This window comes from Calypte anna, chromosome 3 (assembly GCF_003957555.1).
Source record: "Calypte anna isolate BGI_N300 chromosome 3, bCalAnn1_v1.p, whole genome shotgun sequence".
NCBI lineage: Eukaryota > Metazoa > Chordata > Aves > Apodiformes > Trochilidae > Calypte > Calypte anna.
In genome coordinates, this window is record NC_044246.1 from 71,449,000 (window position 1) to 71,457,965 (window position 8,966).

The 8,966-nt window shown below is 42.3% G+C and overlaps 1 protein-coding gene across 1 annotated transcript; it reads left to right on the forward strand.

Moving 5' to 3' along the window:
• Positions 1-2,068: 2,068 nt before the first annotated feature.
• Positions 2,069-7,178, forward strand: CD24 (CD24 molecule). The gene is made up of 2 exons (XM_030447722.1): positions 2,069-2,232; positions 5,015-7,178. Exons 1-2 carry the CDS (start codon positions 2,164-2,166, stop codon positions 5,192-5,194), a joined length of 249 nt encoding a protein of 82 aa, XP_030303582.1. The 5' UTR covers positions 2,069-2,163; the 3' UTR covers positions 5,195-7,178.
• Positions 7,179-8,966: the final 1,788 nt, after the last annotated feature.

Genomic DNA, 8,966 nt, shown 5'->3' on the forward strand with positions numbered 1-8,966 from the left:
CTGGGGAGAGGGAATGGGAAAGGTCACCTGAGAGTTGTTCCCTCATCCTCATCTGTCCCAGCTTTGACATTAATGCCTCTCAGCTGCTGCTTTAAGCTGCAACAGCCAATTATGATTCCTATGGGATCATGCCAAAGCTCTATCACTTCCTTTTCTCCCAAACAAGGCAGAAGAAAACCATCTCTGTCAGCTTTATTCTGATATTCTTCATTTTGGCTGTCAGAGAGCTGTAACTGGGTTTCCATCCTTTTGCATCTCTTCCAAGGGATCTGGTGCTGGAACAGCCTGAACCCTCACTTTAATGCTGTGATTCATGTGGCCTCTCTCAGGGAACCTCACCTTTTTGTGGAGTTAGGCATGTCTTCTGAGTGAAAGGACCTGACTTCCCATTTGCCATTTCATTTTAATTGTGACAATTAAAGCAAACTGTTGGCAAGGAAAAGTAGTACTAGGAAAAATTTCAGCTTTGTCTCATCCTTTGAAGTTGATTAAAGTTTCCTTTTTTCTCTTCTCACATCTCTCTAATAACAATAAATAAATAAATCTGTTAAGCAGCAGACAACAAGTAAATATTCAGAGACATAAGACCCTTAATTTGATGACTATTCCCATAGTTACTCTATAGATAGACTATTAGTTCCTCTAATACTTAGGAACTGGACTCTGACTGTGATTAGAGATTTACAAAAAACAGGGAAATATTACTTCAGGAGGGCTTCAGGCTTTTTGTACCTCTCAGATGATCTTTTATCTTGGTATAGAATAAAGAACTGGTATTTTGGGTGGTATGCCTTGCAAAATGTCTATTCCCAGGAAAAAAAACAAACCAAAAGCTATAGCTTTGTTGAGGCATTCTGAAGCAATTAATGTGGGACTTGGTTTAGAATTACATATTTTGTGTAACACAAGTCTGAGCATCCAGTTCTGTGGAGCACCACACACGTGTTCTGTGCTCTGAGACCAAGTTCTAGCAATGCACTTGGAAACTCCTGATGAGCAGTCCTGCCCCCAGAGATGGCAGATGAGTTATAGAGTGCTGAATGTGGATATCTCCTCTTCACACTTTGTTCTGTGATAAATGTGAATACATCCATTTTTAAAAGCCATTAGTCTGACCCAGTAGGGCATCTTCCTCCTTTAAATGGAAATAACCACTCATCACAATAACATCCGCACATTGATGTCTCTTTTTTTGCAGCTTATAATATGCTATTTTTGTTGATTTTTCTGTACACTGAGATATGACTGATTTGGTGGGGCTCTGGCACAATCAATCTTCAGTCATTAGTCTACCTTCCTTAATGGAAGGAATTACAATATAATTTCAGTATTTACTGTGTCAGAAGGCAGAACCTTACACACTCAGAGGCTGCACCTGAAATCACCTTCTCTTCCACTTGTTACACAGGTTTTCCTACTCTTTAAGAAATAACGGTAATAATAAAATATTTAGATCCAAAGAGTGCTTGAAATTGCACCCTGGGGTTTGAAACCTGGATACTTGGGGTAAGGCAGCTCTGAAGGAGATGGGATCTTCCTTAGCTCCTCAGACTTTCATCCACTGTTCCCATCCCCGGGAAATACTGACAGTGTATTTTACCTTTCCTTCTCTCACACATGGTTGGGGTTTTTGTTTTGGTTTGTTTTCCTTGTTAATGAAAACGCCTGATATTCGTAGAAACATAAGCATTTCTCTCGAGTAACTGCACCTCAGCCTCTGCAGCCCCATTCCTGTCAACATCAGAACACGACGCCGGCACCAGACAAAGACTCCACCGCCTCTCAGACCTAAACCAGAGGAAACAAAGCCTTGGGGTCTGTGGAAGGGCGCCCAGCAGAACCCTAGCCCCCCAGGAGCTGCCCCGGCGACCCGGTTCAGGAAGCGAAGCGGAGCCCTCCGGTACGCGGGGCCGGGACGCGAGGGGGGTGTGAGGCAGCGACCTGCGGGGCGGGAGAAACGGAGGGCGGGAGCATAGGTGAGGGGGGGAGGAGGAGGGGGGAGGCGGTGGCTGGGCGTCACGGGAGGCCGCGCAGAGATAAAAGGGCCGGGCGCGGCTCAGCCGCCCATCCCTCTCTCCCGCAGCCCCAGGAGGAGCAGCAGCAGCAGCAGCGGCGGCGGCAGGAGCAGCGCGGAATCGCAGTGGGACAAGCAGCGAGACGGGCATGGGGACGGCGCTGGCAGCGCGGCTCGGCCTGGGGCTCCTGCTCCTAGCTCTCCTCCTACCCACGCAGGTGAGCCTCGGAGCGGCTCCTCGCTTCCTCACCGCCGGCACTAGTGCTAGAGGGACGGGAAAGGGGTAGAGCCGAGGCACCATCCCCTAGCCACACCATCCTTCCCTCACTCCTTAACCACGACGCGGACCACCCCTCAGGAGCGGGGAAAGGGTGGTTTCGGGGCATCGCCGCCATCTCCCCGCCCGGAGCCCGCCGCGCTGTAGCTGTGGGTCTGGCTCCCCTCCTTCCCTCCGCCGCGGGGCCAGAGGAACCATACCGGGCAGCTCCCCGGGGGAGCGACTGCTCCCCGCTGCCGTCGGGTGGGTTCGCACCCCCGATGGGGACGGGAGCAAGGGTGGGATTTCCCCCTGAGCCCCAGTATGGCGGCGGCGACGGCCGTGCCGTAGGGTTGGTTACCCTCGGTCACATTAAACAAAATTAAGTTAGGAGTTCGCCGCCCTGCTGCTCGTGGGATCCTCAAGGAGAAAGGCGGGATGCGAACCGGGGAGGAGTGTTCCTTCTCCCGCTGAAAAGAAGGGAAACGATCCCTCCAAACCCGACTTTGCTCCCACTTTTTTAGCTGGAGCGAAGCGAGATCCTGGTCTCTTTCTTCTCCTCCCCCTCCTCCCCCTTCCTTCCCTGGGGAGTCTGGGGCTTCGGGTCCGGTCCCGGGGCTCGGGCCATGGTAGGAGTGAGAGGTCGGGGGGTCTTGGAACAGAGACCTCAGTTTCGGGCTGCTGCTCCGCCCTTGGCGCGAAGGCGGTGGGTGCAGCGCCGGGTTTGCCTCTCTCTGAGCAGCCCAGCCAAGCGGGGATCCCTGGTACCGGATCAGTGTTTTGTTCCCAGCGACCTCCTTTGGAATCGTGTCAGTATCATAAACAGCACAGGGATTGCTAGAGATTAATGGAGAAAAAAAAAATTTCTAACATTTTTTCCTCCTTTGTAAGGAAGGGCGTTATCCCTTCTCCATCGCTCTCGACAGGGTCTTGCCCTGGGCAGTGATGAGAACAGGATCAGACCCTCTGGGTTATCGGCATTGGTCACGTACTCATTAAGACCTCTCTGGGGTCCCTTCTACCCTGATGTTGTTAAGGTTGGCTTTAAGCCCTTACTCTTCACACACAAAAAAGCCCCAACAAGCCCCCACCCCTCCAGGTTCTCCCCCTCCCCCCCCCCCCCCCCCCCAAAAAAAAACCCCAAAACATAAAAACCCCAACCACCAAAAACCAAAAAACCCACCCCACCAACCAAACAAAAAACCCCAACCAACCAAAGTCCAGAAGCTGGGCTTTGTGTTTAAAACAAAGGCTTGAAAAATATATAACCAAATGTGAAATAGTGATGGAGACTTTGTATAAAAACTGAAAAAAAATCTTCCAGGGCAGGTTTGGCCTTGCCTAGTATCCTAGTAGGTTATTAACTCTGCAATTCATTATTGATCACTTTCGGACTGGTTTGAACAGAAACTTCCACACAGCAATTTTTATCCTGCAGTCCTAAGTTGCTTCCAGCACGTTTCTGGTTGCCAAGAACTCTGCCTACCAAAAGGCTAATGCCATCCTGATACCTTTCTATTATATGTTTGGGGTTTTGTTTTTTTGGTTTTTTTTCCTCTCAGTAGAAAATACTTTAAATGCCCATGCAATTTTCTAATAAATTTAACACTGACTTAATGGCTTCAGCACTCAGGGACTATAATTATTGTTTTCTGCTAAACCCCCACCCCCCATTTTCTCAGCAATATGGGAGAATGGCACCTTTTATGGTGGGTATTATTTATTAAACTAACTGCTATTGTTTAGGGGGGAAAAAAAACCCCACAACATTTCTTGTACTTTGACTAACTCTGCTCTGGTATAATACAAGTTTTTTTGCTGCAGAGATGAAGCCAAGCATGGTAAATTATGCTCATTTTGGGGGATCAAGTATATGATTCTTGCCCTTGTTTTTCATCTTTGTGTATCATGGTTTTTTTCCACTGGAAGAAAAGAACATATTAGCTTGGTTTTGAAAGTTTTTCTGTGCATATGCAGGAAATAGGTTGATACTGAAGCTTACGTAGGGTGCGATTTTTAAATTTTATTTTATTTTTAATGTTCTGTCGCTGTAATGCATAGTTATGTGGAGGGAAGTTGAATTTTTTATTCTGAGTTCCATTATGTTATTATATGGTCTTTTCACTGCATTTCTTATTAGCATGCTCTAGCATGCTGGTAGGTTATGATTTAATCAGTATAGCTCCATTGTGTTACATTCTGCAGTTCAGTACTTCCACTGCAAGACAGGAGATGAGAGACTCCACTCACATGAACCCCACCATCAGTTGAAAGGGGTCTCCAAATCAGCCCTAGAAACAGTGTCAATAGGTTCTTCACCTTTTTTGTTCATATTTTTGTTTGTGTCTTCGTCTACAAAGCCACTTCATTTCTTCATGCAGTTGTCCAAAAGTCTTTGTTGTCCTAAGATTTGCCTTTGTATAGCTTTACTTTTTTTTTTTTAAGATGTTTTTCTTTTGTTTCAATGCAGGGTTTTGATAAAAGGGATAATTACATAACCACGAAAAAACATTAAGAAAAATGTCAGGTACATTTAACAAATCCCCTGTGTGCAATTCAAAATGTCTTTGTTCTGAACTGCACAATGGGAGGCATGAGCAACTGTGTGCATCAAGTCTGTGTACTGTGACTGAGCAGTGCTACACACTGTTAATTCCTGCTACTTTGCCTTCTGATTTAAAAAAAATTCAAAACCTATAAAACCTTTTTTTTATTATTTTATTCCTTCCCCCCCTGCATTCTAGATCTACTGCGATCCCGAGGGAACAAGTCCGACACCTTCGAACAACTCAAGTTCCATTTCTCTGTCAACTGTCACAAATTCAGTGAACAGTACCACCACTCATGGACATGGAAATTCCCTTCACTCAGCCACAAGTCTTGTTTTCATTCTCTCAGTTCCTCTTCTGTATTTTTGCTGTTAAGAGACTCTGGCATGGAAATGGCTACCACTTCCCACCCAGTTTCCTGAACCATCTGAGATGGCTAGATCTCCAACCCAGCATGAAAATAAATCAGTCCAAATTCTGCATCAAACCAGCTTGGTTCCACTCTGTACTCAAATTAGTACCACTCTGACCTAGAGAAGCACTCAGTATTCTGACTTTCCAAAGCTGACCGGTGTGAAAAGACCAACTTCAACAAGGAGGAAAAATTATGAGCTCTTTGACCATAAACTGGAATTTGAAAAACAAGATGGGAACAAAAAGAGACAATATTGGCAACCCCTCATTTAAAGTTGAGAAGAAATAAATGTCTTATTATAAGGATGGGTGATAACACTCCACCAAGATAAAAGGCTAGAGAGGTTTTTTTGGTTTTGTTTTGTTGTATTGGCTTGGGTTTTGTTTGTTTGTTCTTTTTAATATTTAGAATATGGACTTAAAATTTATTTTTCATTTAAGTAATTAAAGCCAATAGCTTATGGAACCACTGGAAAACACAGAAAAGCTTGAGTGGTTCAATTTCTTGCACAATCTATCTTGTTATAACCTCTGGGTAGTAGGATGGATATAAAAGAAACTAAATATCAATGGAAAATATTTCTTCTTCTTTTAATTGGTATGAAATTGTTACAAGGCTAAAATAGAATATCAGATTTTTGTAAGATTCCTCTTATTCAACTTTTGAATCCTAATTAAAAGGTTAGCCAGACAGGGCTAGATTTGATATAGCTAAAACCCACCAGTTTTCATAAGAGTTGGATTACTTATGGTGGGAATTTGAATTTGACATGTTATTTAAATTGTTTGTTTATTAAGCTATATGTGCCAGAAGATGGAGGTGTGGAAACACTGGGAAAAGTACCAGGAGCTTTTTGCAAATGAAGTTCAGACAAAACAAACCAGAAAAAAAACCAAACAAACAAACAAAAAAAAAAAAAGAAAAAAAGGGATAAACATCTCTTCTTTCTCTATTTCCCCTCTTGAGTTATTCAAGTTGTTTAAGTTCTTTCTCCTCTTGAAACTTTCCTTAATTATGAAGGATTTATGGAATCATTTGAGTAATGTTCTAGTGCTGCTTGTTTTGCTTTTTGCTTTTTTGCTTTTTTTTCTGGGTTTTTTTTTTTTTTTTTTGGCACGAGATGAATGACTTACTGTTTTTGTTTTTGTGGGTTTTTTGAGTTTTAACTGTGATAGTTTACTTTAAACATGGGCTAATATTTGCAGCGGGGAGAAGAAATGGGGAGAGGAGAAGAGAAACAAAACGCCAAAAATAAGAAATTCAATAATCAGGTGTTTGGAATATGAAGGCTGGAGTCTTAATTTAATCAAGTTTAAAAATTACCTTTGTAAATACTGTTTTTTTAAATTTTTTTTTCTGAATCAAAATTGCTACAGTTGCATAGAGTGTTCCTGTATCATTCCAACACTTTAGATAATAGTATCTGGTACTTGATCAAAGCAAGCTTTGTGGAAGAGGTTCAACTACCTTGGTGATAATACCTTGTCTGAAAAAAATGTTGGTATGGTCACATGTTGAGTATCCATGATCATATCACTGTATAGATATTTATCTCAGTATAAGATCATGTCAAACATGAGTGGCTCTCTACATTTTTTTTTTTAAATACACGTGTCTTTCAGTTACATTACCACCAATCCACAGCATTCTATATTAATAGCAAACTAACACAAATTCATGTCAGTGAGTGGACATGGACATTTCCTTATGCTTATTGTTTGTATCCAGTAAAACGTTAATGATTGTACTTTTGTGTTTGTGTAATTATGCTTTGATTTATTGGCTACTGATTTTCATTGGAAAAAAGCTGTAAATAAAACAGTGGACAGGCAACGCATTCTAGATGCACTTCCAGACACTTCTAAAAAAACTTGTAACTTGCCTGCATAAAGTGAACAAACTGTTAAGCAAGATGGTATATGTGATTAAAAACTTCAAGGTCTAGAAATGCTGGAGTGTAATTAGTTTTATTTATCTGTGTATCGGAGTCTGGATTCCACCCCAAAATCAGTTGGAGAGTTCTGATTAACATCTCTAGTAGCCTTAGTAAGTTTTCCGTGCTTATTACAGCCTCTTCCCTCTCAAACTATTATTGTGCTTTCATTTTAGACAGGCAGTGCTTAAACAGAGTTTTCTTTTGTTTCTTACTGTGGCAATGAGTTGTTTTCGTGACAATGTCTAAAGCTGCTTTTCAGCTTCTGGTTATCAGGTATGTGTATTAACTGCTGACTCCCACGGTCTTCATTAATAAGCATATCCTAATGATCCAAGTTTCACCATGCTTGGTGAAGGACAGAGGCTGGAAGAGAGATCTGTGCAGTTGGTATTTGTGCAGCTTTTTGCCAAAAGGAAAAAAAAAAATTTAACTGGATGAGAACTGAGTTACAGTTCATGACATTCCAAAGTTATGTCTCTGTTTTTCAGGTGTACTCCTTTCTAATAACCCTTAAAGGCCCAATGATATTGGGTGATCAGCTTTACCCCCTAGATGTGGAGAAATGCACTAAATTAATGCCTTGCTACTTCAGTGTGCTGCACGATCCTCTTGATTATTTTTTTTCAGTGGGAAAGAGGCCCCCGAGAGGCCTCCCGAGGCTTGGGAGGGAATGTGGAGCAGCAGCCCTTTGATTGTGTTCCTTTGCTTTTCCAGTAGGCTGAACAAACCAGAGAAGTGGGATGGGTTTATCAAAACTCTCCATTTGAATCTATCTTGGAATCTGCAGGGAGTACCAGAGCACATTGTTCCCTTGTTTAGCTTCTCTCTGAGTGCTCCAAAAGCAAGCATGAAGATAAACTACCACGTGAGCCATTACCTGGCTGTGCATTTTTTTAAAAAATGTTTTTAAAGAAATAGGGTCAGATTTCTTTTTAATAACATCTAAGCATATTTAAGCTCTCTTGAGTTTTTGAGTTTTCACCAGACCAGATGAGTGATTTGGAAAAATTATCTGATAACCTTTGTTTTGTGCTGTTCCATCACAGAACAATGGAATCAGTGATGAAGAAATCCACTCAGAGAAAGAGGATGTGATGGATTCATTTAACAAAATGGGAAGGTGGGAGGGAAGGGAGAAGAATGGAGCCCATGCACGTCAAGATTTTAAATTTTTTTAAAATAACACCTATAATAACTGCACCCAGGTCTTACCTATGCCCCTCACTTTCATGAGTATCTCCAGCTGGAGTGTGTCTGGATAATGTATGTTGAAATGACTCAAACAATTCTGCTTCTGTTTGATGCATGGCACTGCTTTCATTGTAAACATACTCTAGCCACATATGTCCTGAATAAAGTGCAGTGTTATTATTTGAATGAAGTAGCCTGAAATGAGCACTTACCATTTGTGTACAGCCTACTGTTCCTTCTTCACCACCTCATATTCTGAATAGCCTTTAAGTTTTTTCAAATTGCAGTTTTTAGCTGGTTTAGAAGTCTACAGGGACTACGAATGAACAACTTTCATTTAACAGAAACCTCCACAAGGTGAAGTATTTTGGGCCAGATCCAATGCTGTTACAACCTTCTCCTAGTGGCTCCCTTGTTTTCAGCAAGATGAAATCCCATATCCCAAGCCTTTCTCTATGTGTGAAAGGCAGTGTGCAGGGTGCTGCTGTACTGTGATAAGAATAGCTTCACTTTCTCTACATGGAGATGTGGCATTGTTAATATTATTAACATCTCAATAAATGACTTTCAGATTAATTCTGAAACTGTTAAACCGTTTTGCAAGC

Bases quoted from the DNA above. Each gene is read 5' to 3' on its own strand.
- CD24 (XM_030447722.1), top strand. From the start codon at position 2,164: ATGGGGACGGCGCTGGCAGCGCGGCTCGGCCTGGGGCTCCTGCTCCTA. The intron at 2,233-5,014 runs GTGAGCCTCGGA...CCTGCATTCTAG, and splicing joins CTCTCCTCCTACCCACGCAG to ATCTACTGCGATCCCGAGGG.